This window comes from Hyperoodon ampullatus (genome assembly GCF_949752795.1).
Source record: "Hyperoodon ampullatus genome assembly, chromosome: 3".
Classification (NCBI taxonomy): Eukaryota; Metazoa; Chordata; class Mammalia; order Artiodactyla; family Ziphiidae; genus Hyperoodon; species Hyperoodon ampullatus.
In genome coordinates, this window is record NC_136916.1 from 104470155 (window position 1) to 104493591 (window position 23437).

General features: G+C 36.3%; 1 protein-coding gene across 6 annotated transcripts; it reads right to left on the reverse strand.

The window, feature by feature from the left end:
* Window positions 1-3089: 3089 nt before the first annotated feature.
* HNRNPC (heterogeneous nuclear ribonucleoprotein C) lies at window positions 3090-23437 on the reverse strand (the record flags this gene model as incomplete). 6 transcript variants are annotated; one of them, XM_079701329.1, is made up of 7 exons in its annotated part: window positions 3090-3859; window positions 3959-4119; window positions 4366-4479; window positions 4996-5153; window positions 19509-19556; window positions 20148-20262; window positions 23182-23437. In XM_079701329.1, the coding sequence occupies 7 exons, from the start codon at window positions 23420-23422 to the stop codon at window positions 3776-3778; spliced, it is 921 nt and encodes a 306-aa protein (XP_079557455.1). In that variant the 3' UTR covers window positions 3090-3775. The 6 variants fall into 6 exon arrangements, with proteins under 6 accessions (XP_079557455.1, XP_079557454.1, XP_079557453.1 ...); XM_079701328.1 differs by having other exon boundaries at window positions 3959-4116; window positions 20187-20262; window positions 23182-23422; XM_079701327.1 differs by having other exon boundaries at window positions 20187-20262; window positions 23182-23422.

The following is a 23437-nucleotide window of genomic DNA, read 5'->3' on the forward strand; positions in this document are numbered from 1 at the left end:
TCAACACCGTCTAAACAGGTCCCGCTTTTCTTAACTGGGGTTCTAAAATTTTTTTGATAACCTTGAAAGTTTCTAATGAAACCACCTACTGATTTTTTTTTTTTTTTTTCCGGTACGCGGGCCTCTCACTGTTGTGGCCTCTCCTGTTGTGGAGCACAGGCTCCGGACGCGCACGCCCAGCGGCCATGGCTCACGGGCCCAGCCGCTCCGCATGTGGGATCCTCCCGGACCGGGGCACCAACCCGTATCCCCTGCATCGGCAGGCGGACTCTCAACCACTGCACCACCAGGGAAGCCCCCACCTACTGTTTTGAGGCTTTCTCCTTGATTTACTTTAATTCTAATGATTAATTTGATTAGAAAAATCAGAATAACTTAGAACTTCCAAAACCCCTAATTTAGTCTCTGAACATTTGGAATTCTGTCATCCCAGTCAGGTAGACATCTATACCCAGCCTTTTCTCTACAAAGCTTAACTGCCAAGTTTTTACTTTATCCCTAAGGTCTTTCTAAACACGGAAAGTTCTCCAACATAGTGTCCCTTATTAGTCAAATAAACACCATGGTATAAATACCTGTTCTCTGTGAGGTAGAGCATTGATAAAGTGAGGTACTTTAAGTTACTTAGTAGCCCTACTCTGCATATTATATGTAACATTTACTCATCACTCATTTCTATGTCGCATCTGTTTACTATTGTTAAGTGGTTTCTGCAAGTCATCAGGGTACTGCTACTTTTTCTTTGATCCCTCTAAATTCAACTGAAATGCATTTTCTTGGTCAAGCTGATCCGAACTAGGGTCCCAAAATTCAAACCCCACTTGACATTGGTGAAGCTGCATTTTCCTCATATTAAATAAAAAGGTCAACTGTCACTGAACTTTATCTGGCTAAGTCCTTCATTCTCCCAGGCCACCACAGTCAATAATGATGCTTCCTGGTTCTCTCCTGAAAGTAAAATTAGCCCATAAATGGTCAGTCAATGCGGTCACAGGCCAGCCATGTGTTCTCAGAACAAAGTACATTTTTAAACTGATCTCTTTAAGTATACAGCTATTTCCTATTCCCCAACTATTTCCATAACACATCCCCCATCATTTCATCTGGGTTAACTAAAAAACACTAGTACTTGTGAAGTATAGATTGTCACCTGTTTCTTTACTTTCTGTATCATACACCTGGGGCTTTGCTATCCCTACTTATTCTTTTGAACATACTGCTAAGCTGTCCAGAAAATTCCTTTATGGACATTTTATGTCTACTGTATGACTCAAATGATGGTTATTTTTCTTCTACTCTTTCCATTACATTCTCAATCCTCATCTGACTTAAACTTATTCCCTTCCAATTTACCAAAATCTTGTTGTTCCTGTTTGCACTATTTCCCTTTTCTTTCACATCCAGTTCCCTCTATAAAACAGGGGCTTTAAAACATGCATTGACTGGTACTAGTCTATTTATAATCCTTGCAGGTTTCAGATGCTGGAGTAACATCTGAACTGAAATCTAATGGGAACCCCGTTTCAAGCATTCCAAATTTGTCATCCACCCCAACTTGATATCAAGTTTGCTCCTTTCACTGGTTAGATAACGGCAAATTACCAAGTACCCTAAGCCAGTGAGCTCCAAAGAACAGTTTACCAATTAAAAACTACGTACCATTAGAAATGTTCCAAAGGGATTTCTTTTCAATCATACAACCTTCTCTCTTGCATTCCAACCTTTGTTGGAAACTGCATTCTTAAAATCTTCCAGGCTATTTTCTTAGATTTCATGGCTTACTGAGAAAACCCATCATTCTAAATTTTATATCCAAACAAACGCATCACCGTATTTTACTTTGTTTTGAGCTTTCCACAATTTTTTCAATACTTGGTTTCATATGCAATTAAAAATAGACACTTGCATGCCTGGGCTAATTGGTCCACTACTTCTAAATACTGATGGCTAACATAATCTCAAACAGGTTTTATTAGCATCTTAGTCTTAGAACTTTGACTCCTCTTCTAAGCATCTAGTTTACTTTCTTGTCATCAGTTATGTGCTAAAAGTGAGTGTGTATAACATATGAGAACATATAAGATCAGAAAACAAAGTGGTTAAAAGTATTTTTGACCAAATCATCACACAAAAGCTACGTATATACTGTGAATCTGAGATCCAAGGGCAGTCCACAGATCAGCCTTTCCCTTCTATTCTACTTTGTCACCTATTATATAAAATGACTTATGAAATCTTTATAAATAGGATATGACTTCTGCCCATACTAGGTTGTATACAAACGCCTTTGAAACAGCAGCAACTTTCTGGGGAATCCAAGGTTTGTGTGAGTGATAACAGCCCAAAACTAACTGTTTTTGTCCTGCTCTGCAGGAAAAACTGAAGTATAAAACAAATAAACTGGACCTTTCAGGACAAGGCAAGCATCACAAAACTGAAAGCTGTTTAATAAGTTCAGCCTTACAAGTTTGGGTGCTAACTAGTACCATGCCTGAAATTAGTTTATATGGATTGAATTAATTGAAAGTGAAATAAATGTGTAACTCTGTGTCCTCAGTTACCTAGGAAGGCACAGGCTACCAAAGACCAGGAAATAAAAAGCTCTCCTATTTTCAGTAACACTGAGGCACAGACTCAGAATCCATTTGGTAACTGGGGCTATAAACAGCAATTAAAAGAACAAAATGGAAGAAAATACAGGTTTTATTATCCAGTTGTTTCACTTTTCCTAAAATCTTGACATGTTTGAGTCTCTTTCTATTTAAGGTTGAAACAGTTCAGCACACGACAAAAAAATCTCAAAAAAGGTGCCAACTAGACCACAAAGCATTGAAGAAACGGCTTAATGCAGTTTCCGAACTTTTCCATTAGGATCTAAAAGCCATTTTCGCAAAAGAATCTCCACTTCACATCAAAGTTACTTGTCTCCTTAATTCAACACCCAGCCCAATGAAACATAATTTGAGTAGTGTTATGTTGGTATGCATAATAATTATGACTCAAAGAAAAATTTATCTAGTATATTCTAGGGGTTTTGTGGAGGCCGCTGTGAAACAAAGAATTAAGTAAACAATTATAAAATACAAAAATAAAAAACCAGGGTGTTTATTTTTTCTCCAAATTCCTGGTTTAATAAGGACTTGTTTATTTTGAGAAAAAAAGGTCCCAAACATCAGGCTATTCACAAAAATAACCCACAGTATCAACTTTAGAAAACAAATCTTAAAGACTATTACACTAATTATTTTTCTAGAGAATCCATTTGACATGCCAACTCTCATTCACAAAAATACATTGTTACATTTGTGTTGAACAGCCCCACACAGCACTCTTATGTGGGGTATAACACGCATACCTCTAATTCAAAGCTGCTCTTAGGTGCTACTCAACTAATGAGACTGCCTTTGTAGTTAGGGAAGCAACTACTGAACTCATGTATGAATGGAAAGAACTGTACTCCCTGCATAACAAGAGATTATTTTGGAGACAGTTGATAAAAACCATACATCCTTTTTATTGTTAAGTCATAAAGAGGTATCAAAATTAAAAGCAAAAATTACAGGGTAAGACTTAACTACTAGGAGCATCAAAGGAAGTGAAAACGGGACTAGGCGCAGGGCAATGTGAATTAATGAACATGGGAAGGACAAGGATGGGGACAACAGTGAGCATGTGCTGAAGATACTAGGGGAGAGGATCTGGTGAAAATTTTGATCTTAGACAAGCGCCTAGGTAAAGAAATAATGGGACAAGATTTCTAAACCCCACTATGTGCTTAAGAGTCATCCTCGCCATTGGCGCTGTCTCTGTCATCCTCTCCTTCCTCAGCCTCTTTTTCATCATCCTTGATCAACTCCAGCTGTGAGAAACAGACACAAATAGGATGGAGTTAGAGGCACTCCATGTGTCCCTGATCCCCCCTCCACCACCTCTTTCTTTCCTTTCCCGTGGTTTTCACCTGGTCATCCCCCCGATCTTCATTATCATCATCATCCAGTAGGTCCCCCTCCTCAGCAGAGTCATCTGCACCCCCCTCAGACTCCATCTTCACATTAGTCTCCTCTTTCTTCAGGGAGCTGCTGCTCTGCTCCTCTTCTGACTTATCATTCTTCATCTCTACTGGGGATGAGAAGGACAAGTCTGTCTAGGGGCAAGTAATGTCCACAGAATGTAGACAATCCCCACTGATGATCATAATAGAACTGCAGCACAAGTCTATATCCTCCCACACAAATGCCCTTCCCAATTCAAATTCCACAAGTTTCACATTAAACTGCTTTATATCCCACTATTCCAACATACACTTTCAACTCTCTTAGATAGCTACCTCTACTTTACACCCAACAAGCAAAAAGCACCATTTACCTCCTTGTTTGCTCTGTTCCTTTTCGATTTTTTCCAGGTTTTCCAGTAGAGAATCCACTTTTTGTTTTATCTGAGTCAACTCCTTCTTAATGGCCTGAAGGTCATCTCCTTTCACTTTAATACAAACAAAACCCTAGATTAGAATCAAATGTACCAGAAGCTACCAGTTAACCAAACACACTTCCCCACTAGACTATGCAACAGTAGTCAACAGGAGATCCTTGGAGAGAAATGGAGCCTATACCAGACTGTCCTAGTTATGGGGTCCACCGATCTTTTAGTTGGTAGCTGAAAATTGAATCTAATGTGCCTATTTCCTTAGCAACAGCATTCTTACTTTGTAGGTCTGCTAAAGACCTCAATTCTATTTTAAAAGCACTTTACCAACATATTTTACACAATGAATGGGTGCCCCTCAACTCCCTAAAATCTAATGACTTTTTTCAAATTACCACGGTCTTAAGGATAGAAGGCTGCCTAGAGTTGGCCCCTTAATCACTATTTTCTCATCTTCTATTATTTTGATTATGCAAAGTTATTTGTACAAAACCTGAACATTATTAACTGCACTAATTTCCATATTTCAACATACAAGAAATATCAGAATCACAAAGCTGCAATAATACATACACTTTCCAGACTTAGAAGATCCCCGCTGTCCACTCTTAGAATTGAAGCCACTTTTGCCCCTTCGTGAGGTGTTTCCTGATACACGCTGGCGTTTTGAGGGCACTACAGCCCGAGCAATAGGAGGAGGAGGAGGAACACGTGCTGGGTAACTGTACATCCTATTGGATAAAAGGAAAACAGAATTCCTTCACAACTAAAAATAAGTCAGGAAGAATCCAACAATGGTGTCCTTATAAAATGATAAATCATTGTCCATTGTTCCGCAATTATTTCTTTATGCTAAGTTAATTTCATTCAAAAGGCCAATTTACTCTTTGATATTTTTAATACTGCAGCTACTTTTCTTCAAGAAAATACTACATATATACACACATATCCAATGATATGGTTGGCTGGAAATAAAAGCACTGGAAATAAAAGGTTTGTGTACAATGGCAGTATTAACAGAACATTACTTTTTACAATGAATGGCCTTTACCTTGATCTTATTCTTTTCACATATATACTACAATAAGCAATCCATATAAGCCAAATAAAGTACTTACAAAAGACTGCAATTAACTAAGTCTGCAAACAGAGCTATTGGTCACTAAATCCCTGATCTTTTCACCCACGGAAGCATACAAATAATTATCACTAGTTTGTAATATTACATTAAACCATATAAAATTGCCAATATTAACCATTTTTGGCCTATAGAAACCGGTATTTCATGTGTTAGCTGGGTATACACAGCATTATCAATTCTAACAACATTTAGCATACTCTCCACTCAAAGCTCCAAAAGGACAAAGAATACTGTCTATCTTGTCCACTATTCACTACTGCCTAGCACACATTTAGCTTTCAAAAATCACTGATTGTTCAACTGCTGCTTCCACTGGATAAGTATCCCAGTGATTGCTAAAGATATACCAAAGTGATGGCCTGGTATTGTTGCTTCCATTTGTAAAGAGAAAAATCAAAATACAACAAAAAAACTTCCCACATGGACATCAGGTTCTAGAAAGTCTCTTTATTCCATGCTGTTACTTTTACAAAAGCCTGTGGCAGCATATGAAGCTAAGACATACCTGTAGGAAAAAAACTTACAATTCTAGTTCTGCACCTTTTTGGCTATTAACTTAACAACCCACCAACTGTTGCTCTGCCTAACCGCAAAGCTTTGAAATTTTATAATTCAACGAGATACCTAATAACAGTTAAAATTTTTTTTTTAGGTAGGTAGGTAGGTTTGTTTGTTTGTTTATTTATGGCTGTGTTGGGTTGGTTGGCTTGCTTGTTTGTTTGTTTATTTATGGCTGTGTTGGGTCTTCGTTTCTGTGTGTGGGCTTTCTCTATTTGCGGTGAGCAGGGGCCACTCTTCATCGCGGTGCGTGGGCCTCTCACTGTTGCGGCCTCTCCTGTTGCGGAGCACAAGCTCCAGACGCACAGGCTCAGTAGTTGTGGCACACAGGCCTAGTTGCTCCGCGGCATGTGGGATCTTCCCAGACCAGGGCTCGAACCCGTGTCCCCTGCATTGGCAGGCAGATTCTCAACCACTGCGCCAGGATTTTTTTTGATGTGGACAACTTTTAAAGTCTTTATTGAATTTGTTACAATATTGCTTCTGTTTTATGTTTCGGTTTTTTGGCCACCAGGCAAGTCCCCAACAGTAACTCTTTATCATCACTACTTCCTTCCATTTTTATGTAAAGCTTTTCATCTTCTGGCCCAAAATTTTCCAAAGTATAATGATCCAGAAACTATAAAATATCAGTGTTCAGAAACTACTTTCCTTTGTGTAAGGTGATGCTACTTTGTACAATTTCTGGGGGTAAAAAAGTGAGTTATCCACATCTTTAGGTATGAAGAAACATCTCATGCCTCAGCCCTGTTGAATTCAGAGATCTAACCTACCTTCCAATCGTCTCACTCTCACTGGCATCAGTCTCCAAACCAATGATCTAGCCATTCCACATTCCCTACACTCCAAGGCACTGGAATTTCCTTTTGAACCATACTAGTTCATCTAACTGGGGTAAATCGCCATAACAAAAATGAAGAAATATAGTCTACTTTCAATCTATGTAATGGCCTCCTGAACACAAATGGAAGTCAAACGCGCTAGTTCTCTAAAGAAAAACGTGTTTTAAAAGATCAACTGGCAATGCTTTTTAGTGCCACAGAACTTGAACTTAATTGCTGGTTAAGCAAAAATGGGCTCTCAAAAAACTCACAAAGATTCCTCTAAGGAAGTTTAAGTAGACCTTGCCTTATAAAATGCCAAAGTGCATCAATGTGAAAACATGAGGCAAAAACACAAAGAGAAAAACCATACCTACTGTGATAACCCTTAAAGTCAAAGAAATAAATAAGAGGAAGCTCAGTATAAAAGCGTCAAGAACCAGCTACAAATTAAGTAACCATTTTCCTCACAGGAAAGCTATACAATAAATCACAGGAGGCATCAAAATGATAAAGCCCAAGTCATTAAAAAGTCTTCATGAAAGTTTCACTATTACCAGAGGAACAAACACTCAACACTAAGAGAATTATGGCTGCACCCTGAATCAGAAATCTGGACACTAAGTGTTGGTATAAAAACTAGTCAGAAATAAAAGGCTATTAAAATACCACTTTAAAGAAATTAAAACATTTCTGGACACACATTAGCTAATAACATAAACAGATAAGCCAAAAAAAAAAAAAAAACAAAAAAAAACCCCTCTATCCTAATCTCCAAGCTAAAACATAAGCATTACAAGGCATTTATTAAATGTACAGGTTTTCAAAGGCAAGCTTCTTAACTAGATGTAACACATAGTGATCTTCGGCCTCAAAAACCCTGATTAATAATAATACATTTCAACCACTACGAAAGTATTGATAGAAACAACTAGAATAAAGTATTAGTGGGCTTCCCTGGTGGTGCAGTGGTTAAGAATCCACCTGCCAATGCAAGGGACACAGGTTCAAGCCCTGGTCTGGGAAGATCCCACATGCTGCGGACCAACTAAGCCTGTGCGCCACAACTACTGAAGCCCACGCACCTAGAGCCCGTGCTCTGCAACAAGAGAAGCCACCGCAATAAGAAGCCGCAAGGAAGAGTAGCCCCCACTCGCTGCAACTAGAGAAAGCCCACACGCAGCAACAAAGAACCAATGCAGCAAAAAAAAAAGTATTAGTAAAAACCTACGTTCTCCTGAATGTTTATTTAATGTACCATAACTGTTTCCACTCTTAAAAATTGGATAAAAAATAATTTTAGGCATATTCATTATCAAATTCTGAAAACCAGCTTATTTTCAGGTATTGTTGCCCACAAAAAAATGTGAATAATAAATGCCATAATGTGAAATAATTTATAGGTGAGAGCAATCTAGTAAGATCACCCCCCCGACAATACTGATTCATCAAATTCACTTTAAACATGCAATCTCATTATAATTTCATTCAAGGGTTAGGAGATACTTTTTCTTCCACTTCATTATTTTTCATCTACAACAGAAAAATTTCAAGATGAAGGTTCTTCCTCATTACCTTTGATTTTCCTAGAAAAGGGACTGATTTTATAGGGTACTATGTTTTGGGGCTTTACAATGTCTGAGACCCCCTGAAATTGTCTGCTAAAATTCTGTGAATGCTCTGACTTAAAACAATCTACAGCTTCTACAATTTCAATTTTAAGTTTCCCAGTGTATCATCCGGAGTAAACCTTCAGAACACGCCACTTATGTAACATTATGCTGTACAGTTTTGTAGAAAAGGACTTTACAAAATTTATCTTTGGCCTTGTGTGGACTGAAGCATTATACTGCACAAGCAGAATATCAACTACTGATACTCATGAATACCAGAATTTAAAAAACTGTTCCAAGAATCAAGGCCTTCAATAATTGGCATCTTTGAACATTATAAATGTATTCCTGGATATTTCTTCCTCACTCTTTATAAAACCTTCTGAGAAACCATATTTGAATGATTTAGGTAACTATTTTCCAATCTTTTTTAAAACTACCAAAACTTTTGCCGGATTATATTGACGGTACAACCCCATCAAGTAGACTTTATATCTTACCATTCTTTTTTAGTAATTAACACAATGAAATTATCTTAAATTTATTATTGAAGACTATGGTAAACAATTCTAATATATAAACTTATTAAAAACTAATTTTTTTAAAAGTTCACCCTAATCTAATTTTAATAGTATATATTTCTTTAAATGTCAAAGCTTTATTTTACAAATGTGTAGACTACTGACTTTAACTACATAAGGGAAAAGAAGTGCAAAAAATGACAATGTGACATGTTTAATTCAGGTTTACATTAAAATGAAAATATAAAACTGTGTTATGTCAAATACTGACCCTCAAAACCCATCTTCATGATGTAGTTGGAATTCATCCTGTTGAGCTTTAAAATAAACTAGCGAAATTCTTAAAATTTGTGTTTTATTTCTAAGTTAAGAGACAATTTCTAATTGTTATTTGTAGGCACCCCTCCACAAATGTTGCCTTGAGGAGTCTGGGAGAAGCCAAACTAGATACAAGGGTTAATTAACACTTGTTTTGCTAATACAATTTGCAGATAGAGTGCCAATTACCAAGGTAAATTTGCATAGTTGCACTTTATGGTCCTTAACTTTCTTCAAGTTGCCCTTTATGGTCCATTTAAGGATACAGATTATCTGTATGACAGATAAAAGTAGTAACAGCAAGTACTTCTAATCTAAATGATAAAGGGACTGAATGATAAACCAGTCTGCTGTACAGGATTCATTCAATATATAAGGTCACCCAAACTATCAAAATTCAATTAAATAACAATTCTTTAACGAAAGGGGGAAAAAACACATAAAAGAGGTTATTAGTATCTCTGTAAGGTTTAAGAACCTTGCCCAAAGGTTGGGGAACACCACATGCACTGCTGCTTACAAAGAGCAGGAATCAACAGCCTCTATATATGTAGAACCAATGGAAGCAATCAATAATTGGTTCTGCAATCTTCTTTTGAAAAGAACTGTTGATATTAGTATTTAGAGATATTTTTGCAAATTCAAAGATACATTTGATTAAAAATTGTCCCACTGATTTTTACAAACAGTTTTGCAATAGAGGGAAAAAATACTGAATGTACATACTCATTTTAAGATGCATCCAATCTCACAACTTTTAAAATATGAAAAGTTGCTTCTTAAAATTAAGCAACTATATTGAACTTTCTTGATGGATTCATTGGGAAGCTATGTTAACATAAAACTATATGTTTCATAGGAAGGCAATTTGAAAATTCACTTGAAAAAAATAATCTGGGCGATAAAATGCAGATTGCTTTGAGTCCTAAATAAATCTTTTTAGAAACAGGACTGGATCCAAGAAAATATTAAGAAAAAACCCTTTTTAATCCCTGGCTTTGCTTCTGTTTATAAAACTTTCCATCCAGGTGATAATCTTTTCAAGACTCCTCAATTTCCAAAGAATTATACTATTACTCATTTATCATGATGTCCTCAACAAACATTCCCAAATGTCACTTTGGATATTTCCAAAAGATAATGTCTTAAACTCAGTGTGGTCCAATTTTTACTTTTTAAAAAGCTGAAATTAAAAACAGTATTTATGAAAAATACTGTTTATAAACAGTAAGTTAGGAACATATAAGCTCATTCATTCCTATATTCTCATATTATCAACCCAGGTCAGAGTACAATTCTCTCTTTTCACTTACAATACAATTTCTTTTAAGGAGTTGTCTGAGAAAACAGATTTGTGGTTGCCAGGGGAATAGGGTAGAGGGAAGAGCTGACTATAAAGGAGCTTCATGGCGAATTTTTGGAGGTATGAAACTACCTATATCTTGACTGTACTGGTAGATACATGGGTACACATGTAAAAACTGTACACCGAAAGAGTAGATTTTACTGTATATATATATATATACATATATATATATATATGTATATATATATATTTAAAAAGTTTTCTAAGTTGTCTCCACAATTTCTGTCTTTCCATTCTCTCTTGAATCTCCTTGTAAAGTTTTGTGCCCCCACCATTATCAAAACCTACCCTTATCACCAATGATTTCCACACTTGCTACTGCCTACTTTACATCTCTCAAAGTGGATATCTAATAAGGAGGTTAAATTAACATGTCCACAACTCATCTGTTATATTCACCCCTCACCCTGGTTCCTTCTATGTTCTTTCCCTATCCACTGTTTCTATAAATTCCAAGCCAAAACTTTGGTGACATCTTTGATTCCTCTCTTAGCCCTCACATAGATCTGGAAGCAAATCTGTCTGCATTAACTTCAAAGTTCAACTACTTCTCACCATTCCCACCGTCACCTCCCTGATCCTTCCCCAAATGATTGTCTAGATAATTCCATCATCCACTTATTATCTATTTTCAGAATAATCTTGTTAAAACATTACAATTAAGATCCTTTCTGCTCACAACTCTCCAATGGCCTTCCCCTCATTCAGAGTAAAAACTAAAGATACACAACATCTTAACAGTGCTCTATATGTGTTCAACACATTCATCTTCTCTGAGACCATCTATTTTCCACTAGTACCCCTGGTACACACAACAATGCCTCATAATAAGATCTTAACAAATACTTGTTGAGAAAATAAATGACTTTCCTAAATTGGCCTCTAGGAAAGAATTTATCACAAGCAACATTATCAACAACAGATAACAAACCAAACCTACCCATTTAAGGAAAGCCAGTAGGATCAGTCTGCCTTTTTTCTAGCTTTATAGAGACTATTGGGAGAGTTTTTCCCTAAGAAAACCAAACAAAACTTGAATAATAATCTACCACAAAACTGAATCCTTTTTCAAGCTATTTATTACAAAATAAAAATCAGATCTTGTGCCTATAATGTATGTAATTTGAGCCTATTATGCCATGCTTCCTGTAAGGAAATCACAAAGACAATCTTCCATAGATGAGTTTCTCCTGCTATTATACTTTTTGTACCCTATTAATCTGTTCCCCTTGCTAAACTCCACTAATCTCACAGTAATAACACACTTATCACTGTAAAGTAATAAAGATCCTGGAAAAAAAGTTTATCCACCTAAACAAGTCAAATTCGATTTGGTAGACTCTGTTTCTTATTCCTTGGATTACAGTTTAAGAGGGTATCAAAGTATAATCTTATCCTGTTTATCAAAAGGATATGTCCTCTTTCTTTCCTTGAAAAATAACATTAGTTTCCTGGATATTCTTTCACTATTCCCAACAGCTTTGTTTCAAAACTACAGTCTGGGTTCTCTAACTTCCGGAAGAACAGTCTTTACTCATTATATTTCTGATACTGAACACTACTCAAAATTTGTTATACCTAGTTAGGACTAACTTTGTAGCACTCCAAACGTGTACTGTCCAGCTGAGTAGTGACTGGCCATGTGTGGATAATTTAAAACAAATTTAAAATTCAGTTCTGCAGTCATGTTAGCCACATTTCCCATATGTGGCTGTCTACCACAACAATAGTGCACATATAGAATCATCACACAAAGTTGTATTGGACAGCGCTGTTCTGGTTTGTTCCTTCCATACCTATACCTATACCTATATGTAATTTCCAAAGAGAGCCTAGAATTCTATAACTTTAAGTCTATAACAAAAACAAACTAGCTAAATGTCCTTAGTATAAATTGATAGTTACACATCTCCTATGAGCACAAAGCAAAATGGTGAAACTATAAAAAAAAGCTAAAAAGAGTAATAATAAACTTCAAAAATGATATTAGGTACTGTATCCAGAGACTTACATCCAGAATATATGAAAAAGCTTTACCCAATATAAAACTGGGCAAAGGATCTGAACACATTTCTCCAAAGATGAACAAACAGGCAATTAGCACATGAAAACCCAACATCAGCTTTTAAGAAAATACAAATCAAAATCACAATAGGATAATCCTCACACTAGAATAAACAACAAAGATACATAATAAAACAAATGTTTGCAAGGATGTGGAGAAATTAAAACCCTCATAACATGGCTGATAGGAAGGTAAAATGGTACAGATGCTTTGGAAGACAGTATGACAGTCCCCCCAAAAGTTAAACAGAATTATCGTTAAGACCCAGCAATTCTACTCCTAGGTACACACCCAAGAGAAATGAAAACATATGCCCATGCAAAAATGTATATACCAATGTTCAGAGCAGCATTATTCAAAATCTGGAAACATCTCAAAAGTCTACCAACTGATGAATGGATAAACAGAATGTGGTATTATCCATGCAATGGAATATAATTCAACAATAAAAAGGAATGAAGTACTAATACAGGGTGTAACATGGATGAACTGTGAAAAATTCACGGAAGAAACTGGTCACAAATGCACATCTCATATGATTCCTCTGACATGAAATGTCCACAATAGGCAAATTTATAGATAGAAAGCGGATGCTATGCCTTGGGATAGAGGAAGAATAGGGAACAACTGCTAGTAAGCTGTTTATTTTTGGGGTGATAAAATGTTCTAAAATTAGATCATGGTCATGACTGCACAACTCTGAATATATAAATTGAACTGTATACTTTAAAATGAATTACATCTCAACAAAGCTAGGTTTTAAAAAGAGAAAAAATTAACATCAAGGAGCTTGACAAAGTATACCTGGATGGAGAATGTCCTGAAGTAGATTCCTAAAACAGCAGAGGTTTCCTTTCCATTAGGTAATAATGTACCCAAAACACCACTTAATTAAGAGCCAAAGCAGATTCTCTGATCTAGACTCAAATGCTTCCCCTTCAAATAAATATCTCCCACTTACTCAACGAGAGTCCAGGACACAAATTTAAGTCCAATAATATCACATTTATGTTCAAAGTATAGTCATACTAATATATGCACTCATCTAAAATCTTTCTGCCAACTACAACATGATCAGGTTCCCGTAAGAAAGAAAGAACCAACAAAAGGGCTCTAAGCAAATGAAAAATTTCACCCTATGCCTAAAATGACATCTAAACTGTCACCTAAAGAGGCATCTCTTAGCTTTTTCAAGTAGCCAAGAACCCTCTTGCTCTCTGAATCACATGTCCTTTCCAAGCAGATGGTTGCACTCAATTCTCCAAAACTTAAATATTTCATGTACTCTTCCTTCATACACACATACAAAGCCCATCTCTTGGGTCCAGTGTTGCTCAGGAATATCAGAAAATTGGAAGAAAAGGAGGGAGCCAAGAAGACAGCGCCTCTAACACCAATAAGATGGGTGGTGGTGCCTCCAATCCATATACTGTATTTTTTGACTTCTTAATTCAAAACCTAAAACACTGTATGCATAGAACAAAATAAGGGCTCAAATATTAGTTTAAGGAATATGATGGTCAGCCTCTTTTCCCTGTCTTGCATTTCAATGGAGGTTCCCCCACCTCAACTTCTTTTCTCCACTCTCTACCACCAGCATACCTTAGTGGAAAAGATCTGTAGGGTAAGTATCAACAAAATTGCTTATTTCCCAAAATTCTAACAACTCAAAGCTTCCAAACACTTGTCACTTAGCAAAAAAGGTTATGCCTTTAATGGCATAATTCTAGTCATAAAAGATAAAAATCTCAGCTTTACTTGACTATTTTCTCCCTACAAGGCACCTGTTCTCATAACTTTGACCCAATAAATCATGCCAAGAGCAGTCTACCTCAGAAATTTCTCCCCATTCCAACATTTACAATGGTAACTACACATCTTTTCCTCCTCCAGTTTCTCTTTTCTAGTCATGGGGTTGTTTATAAGACATCACTGCTAATATGACACAACTAAATATGCCCTTGACGACCAACATTCTTTCCAGTCACAGCTGGCTGCTTCCCCAAATATGCTAAGGATATTCATAACTGTGTATCTTTATTAGAGATGTACCCTCACCCTATCTGCCTAAAAAACCTCCTGCTTAATACCAAAGGCAGGTTCAAATACTGCCCTTTGTGAAACTACCTGGAGCTCTTTAAATTTTAACAGGGGAGCTTATAGCTCCCCAAAGGGCAACACAATTCATCTTTCTATGAGACAATCCTGTACAAAGCAAGACACATAGCAGCCCCTATTAATTTCATAGCACTTTCTTTACTGTATAATATAGTACATATCATGCATGTGCCATATTTGATCTGCTTATAGATTTACTTCATTCCTCTATTCATGGTGTACTAGCAATATTTACTTAATATATTTATATGTGGAGTAATAACTGCACTCTGAAAAATCTCTAGTGGAACAACTTCACAGTTCAGTCACTTATACACTGTTGACATTATTATCCATATGCAACTTATGATAAGTTATGTAATATAAAATCCTCAAAGACCACGGAACTAAAACCAGAGTCCTTTTGAACCAGATCTTTTGTTTACCAGGTGTTTAACATGTCTCAGCTATCATACTATAGCCTATTATCAAATCTGACTAAGTAAGCGCTCCCAAGTTCTTTATAGAAGAATGACTGAGAAAGAATTACTCCACTGTCCATAACTGGTATTTCTTTTATTCAAATTGAGACACAATTCGCATACCAAAGCACAAAATAAACCCTTTGAATATGTACAACTCAGTGATTGTTAGTATTCTCACAAATTTCTGCTATCATCACCACTCTGTAATTCCAAAACATTTTCCCTGGGTGATCTTATAAGGGAAAGAAAAGCGGGACTACAACTGATTACAGAAAGTACATCTGAAAGCTTTTCCTAAAAATGGATATGTTTTTACACTTAAGAAAACACTGTAAATATTTGTGGCAGAAATCAGAAACACTTATAAATCGATGCAGGGGACGCAGGTTCGTGCCCTGGTCCGGGAAGATCCCACATGCCGTGGAGCGGCTGGGCCCGTGAGCCATGGCCGCTGAGCCTGCGCGCCCAGAGCCTGTGCTCCGCAACGGGAGAGGCCACAACAGTGAGGCCCACGTACCGCAAAAAAAAAAAAAAAAAAAAAAAAAAAGAATATTGCCAGGTTAGCTGTGACAAACAATTTCATACGTGTTAGCCTAGTGAAGAACTTTCAGATCTACTTTTAGTATATTTCAATCCTCTTGTGTGAAAGATAAGATTCCTCAAAAACTATATAGCTTTAAAAAGTTTTTTTTATTGGAAAAGAGTTGATTTACAATGTTGTGTTACTTTCTGCTGTACAGCAAAGTGTATCAGTTATACATATATATATCTCCATTTTTTAGACCCTTTTCCCATATAGGTCATTACAGAGTATCAAGTAGAGTTCCCTGTGCTATATCAAAAACTACAGCTTTAATGCCTGTTTATCTCCAACAATGTGCCAATTATTTTTATTACAACACTTTCAGTACAACAGCATAATGTGCCTTCTAATGATCAGTAATTTCAAAAATAAATGACTAAATATCAATGTGGAAAGAGAATTAAAATAAACAGAAATTAATTTAAGCATTTGAAAGAAAAAACACTCAAAGGAACTGCTTCACACAAGAAGTCCTCTAACAGGAACTACTCCAGCAACAATTTCCCTAGAAGCAACAAGATTCAACAGGACACAACTCAAACTGGATCTTTGTCAGCTTATAGGACTTATCAGACTTTCAACATCAATGAACAATATGTTTTGTACTCAAGGGTAATTGATGCAACTCTCCTAGTTTTATACACAGACCCCCATGAATATTCACCCAACTTTGAGCCTTGTATTCCTACCAGAAAAAAAAAATGTGTTAACAAATCTGTGAGTAATTATAAACTATGCATGACAGTTTATAGCATATTTGAAAGAGCTGACAATGTATCTAAATGACATTAACAACTCTATCTAAAGTGGTAGTTTCACGTATGTTGGCAATTTATGTTAAACTCATCTAAGAACTTCCAACATCTATTACATCAGGAATGGCCTTAAGAACAAATAAAAAGACAGGCCTAATTTACATAATTTATGAAAAAGGTAATTTGCGTTAAGACTACAGAATCCAATCTGCTGTCTCCTCAGAAGACAGCATACTAAAATATAAGTGACTCAGTTAAGTTTCAATATTTGATTATACTCCAGTTTTAAAGGTAGAGTATTTATAATCTTTGGGACTTGATCACCAATACCCACAAATACCCAAGCAAAAATACAAATCACTCTAATTCTCCTAACAAAACATCATTAATCACCTACTCCCTGATATCTAAAATATATATATCTCCCTAAGAAACACCCAATGTCTTCATTCTTAAAGTTTCTAACAAAAGTCAGGCTAATGATGATTAAAGTGCATAATACCTTCATGGAATATTCTGGTCTCCTCTCCCACCTCCCCCATGTCAAAAATGAGAAAAGAAAAGAAGAAAATAGTACTTGAATCTCAACTAGCCTCCAAATCTACCCCACTAGTTCACAGGGAATACAGGTGGCAGAGGAACATGCTAAACAACACAAAATACAATCTGGAAAATCTGTGGTCTAAAAGAATTTCCAGTCTGTGGAACACTGATGAGATTATTTTAATTTAACTATTTTAATTATAAATGCTATTGTCATTATGTTTATAAAAGTAGTCTTTATCTTTTACTGATATACTACTTTCTTATATATGTGTATTTGAATTAAAAAGTTACATAACACAGAGTAAACAAAAAAGTTGAAGTAACTACTAAACAGCATGTCTAGAAAACAAACACCAATCAGTCTTCATTTCACTATGAAGACTTCTGTCACATAAAGAACTCTAATTATGCTAGAGATGTTAGTTTTTATGGAGAGGAATGGTGCGGTGTCCATGATTCCCTTCATTTTGATATTACAGGAATATTCATGCTCTAAAAAGACTGGGAATTCTTGACTGATTAAAAGCATAATAATATTTGAGGGTTATTTTATAATGCAATCTGTCTTCCACGTTCCTTTAGTCTTCATAACAACTCTATTAGCAGGCATTATTATCTCCATTTTAGGGATAGGAAAACTGAGATGACATATATGACTCTGGTCATAACCTTTTCCACTAAGTTTTTGGATTCCTCAATTATTCTTTTCTCTGCTCTGTATCAGCTGCCTCCCTAACATAACAATAGGTAGTAGAAATGTCAAGTTTATGTCTTGAAATATTCATGTGAATTTCATGTTCTTCAGGGTATGACTAAGGACTAAAGTGACTAAGTAGACAGATTTAACCTCCATTTACGTAACAGGAAGCAGAGTTTTCAGCACATCTCACAGCCAATTTCCCATCTTCTTAAGAATCTAACAGTTGATTCAGGATGTTACTAACTATATCTTAATCTTGTGAATAAAGCATCTTCAGGATGACTTCTGAGAGAAAACTACACCATTTTCCTAAGAAGTTTTTCCATTCTTAAAATGTTTGTTTCCCCAACAGACCTCGGTATATATTTAAATGAGCTCTATTTCCAGCTATTATTTGGTTACTCCATCACTCATCAGAATCCTTTTTCTACTGGCTGAGATTAGAATGGAAGGTCAAAGACATTCCTTTTCACTGACACTCCATAATATCAAGCAATACAGAGAATAATTAAAGGTATTCCCTTGCCTCTTGAAAAACTAAAAAGTGAGGCCAACAGTGGTGCTGTCACCAATTTTTAACACCAAATAGCAGTGGTAAGAAATTTGAAGATATTTCTGCAAACATCTAAATGATTTCACTCTTCTCTGCTGTCTCTAACTCTTTTACTCAATTTTGAAATTCCTCACTTAAAAGAGCTTTTCCCAAACTTATTTAGAGTGGGATGATAAAGGGATGGTCCAAGTTTCACTGCCTCACCAAGACAACTAAAAGTAAAACTTTAGAGGACAATTCTCATGAAGGTAGAACTGTACACTGTTAAAATTTTCTATGCACTCAAAGTCATACATAACTTATCCCTATCCACACATCTACCAATTTTCTCATGACTTTTTCAAATACGAATGCTATTCTGCAGGCACAAGAAATCATAATCATTATTCCAACCTCCCTGCCTTTTAGAACTGTATCATCACCCCCAATCTACAATACAAACACTTCAACATTAGCTCCTAAAGCAATCTGTATTGTTAATTCATTATATATGCTTATTGCATCCTATTTCGTATTGGTTGGTTTGCTCAAAGGAGACTATTGGATTTTTAAGGTTAGGAATCATTTTTTATAGTTTTGCTGTAATCCCTTACAATGCAAAACCAAGGGGCCAGTATGCAATAGGGGAATAATGAAGAGAACATGATACTGCTAATTTAGACCCATTTCATCACTAGGCAAGTCAGTCCTTACTTTTATGTGGCAAACAAATTAAAACATTTGCCCTGACAATATATATAAACTGATTCTTTGAAATCAACAGAAACGTCACCTTAGCTAGTCTACCTCTGACGATTTTGGGGAAGGTATTTTTTCATTATGTTCTGGCAGAAAGAGGGGGTTTTATTTGAAAACATGTCTGTTATTCATTATTACAAAATGGAACATTACTACACAATAGAAAAATAAAATGGTTCTCACTAGACAGCTTCTTTCTGGAATAGACAAAACATTTTAAACATACCTGTCATAATAATCCCGTTGAAAGTCATAGTCCAAGTCAAAAGAGGAGCTGAAAAATAAATACCGAAGAGGATTAATTTGGAACTGTTGATGTAAATTCACAACAGCAGATGGGAAAAAAAAAAAAACCCACGCTAAACCAACCCAACAAATAGATCAATAGATTAGCATGAACTAACACCCAATCATTAAACAACAGATCTCTAAATTCCAATCACCTTAGGTCACTGGCCATTCAGTGGCCAAACTGCAAATTTAGGTGTAAGATTGCTAAAATGTCAACACACAACATAACAGCTAAAATAAGAACATGGAAAAATACAATAGTAAATTAAACATTTTTATGCCATCCTCCTTCCCTCTCTCCCTCCCCAGCTTCTTAGAAGCTAAATAACTCCTCTTGAAGGACTGTAATTTATGCTTTAAATACCAAACTACTCTTTAATAGTAAAAACCTCAGGGAATTCTAATAATTCTCTGGGATATGGGGTAAAAGGAGGTATATTAACACAAAATTAATAAAGCATTACTTTCGCACATATAAAACATACTACAGTTAACCCTCCCCACATCCAGAAAACAGATAGAGAAGATGCCCACTGATGGACACAATGCAGTTATAAATAATAAAGTTCCGGACCTGAGTAGAGGGGACGGAGAAGGGTGTTCTGGTACTGACCCGTACATCTCCGCTGCAGATCGTTTCACACCTGCTTTTCCTCGGTTCACTTTTGGCTCTGCGGCCAGATTAATATCTGAAAAAACAAAAACAAAAGCTTTAATGACACCTCCGTTGAGGGGTAGGGTCGAGTGGGGTGGTCCTCAAACTGCAGCTTTTTAAAGTGTACGTGGCCATACACATCAACAAAGGTCAAAAGATGTACCTCACCTTTCCTTGTCATATAAAAAAGGCTCAAGAATTTTTTACAAGGTTTGGACTTAATCTTCCATTTCTTTGTCCTCTGTTCTGTACCAACAAAGCATTCATTATGCAAAACATATTAAGTTTGTCTCTGGTACCTTCTACCCTCAGCTCGCACACTTCAATGAGAAACTCTCACCATTCAGAGAGTGGCTCACTCAGTTACTATCAAAGAAGAAAAGTATCAGTGACCAACAGTTGCATTTCCAGAAATGATTCTGTGCATTTAAAATAAGCACAAATATTAGGGATGAGTAAATGACCTCAGAGATATAAATATATAGCAATTCATGAATTAATATGGTTGAAGTATGGCACCCTCAAAATTATCCCCAAAAGGGAATTTTAATTCTCCTTACAAATAGGATAACCTGAAAAGCTGCATATAAAATACTTAAGAAATACTGTGCAAGGCTGCCCTCGTGGAGCAGTGGCTAAGAATCCGCCTGCCAATGCAGGCGACACGGGTTCAAGCCCTGGTCTGGGAAGATCCCACATGCCGCGGAGCAACTAAGCCCGTGCACCACAAGTACTGAGCCTGCGCTCTAAAGCCTGCGCACCTAGAGCCCGTGCTCTGCAACAAGAGAAGCCACCCAATGAGAAGCCCACGCTCCGCAATGAGGAGTAGCCCCTGCTCGCCGAAACTAGAGAAAAGCCTGTGCACAGCCACAAAGACCCAATGCAGCCAAAAATAAAAATAAATAAATAAATTTACAAAGCAAAAACAAACAAAACTCTATTTGGAGAAACTATTAAAAAAATAAAGAAATTCCGTGCAAGCAGCGAGATGCTTAAGTAAACAACCTTTACATGCATGCATACACACTCCAAGAAAAGGGAAAGACGCAAAAAAAAAAAAAAAAAAAAAAAATCCTAGTTTCCATATACAGCATAATCTTTAAAATACCTATGCCAGAGTGCCCAGCTGCTTACCATACCACTCACTACCTACGAAAGAGTTCATGTTTTCCCTCGTATTTTAACAGAAGAGACCATTTGTCAAAAAACAATTAGCCAAAAGCTAGCCAGCTCTCCAAAACTCAGTTTAAATGACTGAAAAACAGACATTTAAGTACACTATTTGCTAAACACCATTAAATTTATGAATAATCTTCAGAGTTCTTGGCTCACTAAACATTTGTAATTTTTAATATGTAATGTTTATTAACAACCTTGCTTTTTACAGTTTTGACTTTGGAATCCTAAGATTTTACAAAACTAAATACAGAATTTTTAAATCAATTTAAAAATGTAATAACAAAATGAAACAGAACTAAACTATATATCAAGTTGATTATACAACCTTGTAATTATTTCATGTGATTCTAAACTACAGTATAGTTGACTCTTGAACAACATAGGGGTTGAGGCCCTGACCCTCTGCACAGGTGAAAATCTGCACATAACTTAACAGTTGGCCCTCCTTATCTGTGTTTCCGCATTGGGGGATTCAACCAACGTTCCTGTAATACTGTAATACGTATTTATTTAAAAAAAAAAATTCCACGTATTAAGTGGATCTGCGCAGTGCAAACACATGTTGTTCAATCAAAGGAAAACTGTACTAAGTCAATATCCAAAATAGAATATACAGTAATAAAATGAACCTCAAATCTAAAATAACATTTAGTAATCTTAACTTTGGTAAAAACACCGGTATGATTGTTTGAACCCGTGGTACAAAGTGCACGTAAAAGCATACGTTTTGTTTTCTTAAAAAAGTAGTAAGTGTTTCCTATTCTGCCCAAGATGCAATTGAAATTCAGTAACAATAAACACTCCCGGTATAACAGGTTTCTAAGTAACTCCCATTAAAAGGAGCCAACACTCTTATGAAAAAGGGACAAACTCCAGGATAGATCAAGAAATACACAGATGATCTGAAATATCTCGTGGTACCAGAAAGCAAGGAAGCAATGCAATATTAGAAGAGTAAGGTCTCAAGGACACAGGAACCAACTTGAAGGTCATCGATCCACTGGCCAAAAACGAAATATCCTGAGCTCTAAAGAATGACTTGCAATGGACTGAACATATGTAATGCGATCTAAAGTTCAGAATATAAACTGTTTCTCAACAGAGCTCAGATCTCATTTCTCAAAATCTGAACATGCTAGATCAGAGAACCCTACTGGGGGAACCAATATCTAAAACAACCTTTTATTGAGTGTAACATACTGAACTAGAAGCTTCTCATGAATCATCTCAATTAATCCTCTCAAGTTATCTAATTTCTCTGACAACTCCGAAGTATTATTACCTCAGGTAAGAACAGATAATAAACTGAGGTCCTATTACCTTCATTTTAACAAACGAGAAAAATTAAGGCTCAGCCAAACTAGGTAGACTGCCCAACACATAGTTGTGAGGCCCCAACATACAGCCCAGCAATCTAACTCTAGAACACATGACTAAGCTATACTGTCTTCACCCAGTCGACTGTGTGCAGTAAGACACAGCCATTTTAAGCAGCAATAGTACCTTATGAAATATCACTATCTCCCCTACCTTACTCAAGACTGCCAACTAAGGGTTATCCAGTCTCTACTAACACAAAACAACCTAGTAAGTAAAATCCTCTTTAGCCTATGAAACCTATAAACCCAACAGTTTTATTAGGCTAATGTCAGTCATAACATCCAGAACACCTCAGACTGTTATGTTTATGGAGAGGGAGACAAAGAGAAGACATGAACAACTCACAGATCTGAATTATATAATCAATGAAAAATTAATTCAACCCAGACCTTACCTAAAACCTGGCCAGCAATCATTCTGCCATCCTCTCCTGCCACAGCAGCCCGGGCATTTCTCTCATTAACATACTGAACGAAGGCAAAACCCTTATGAACAGAGCAACCCACGATTTTGCCATATTTCGAGAAGATTGCCTCCACATCAGATTTCTTGACCACAAGAGTATTGAGATTCCCAATGAATACACGGGAGTTCATGGAGCGAGGATCCGTCTTGTTGGTAACATTGCTGGCCATTGTCTTTGATGGTAA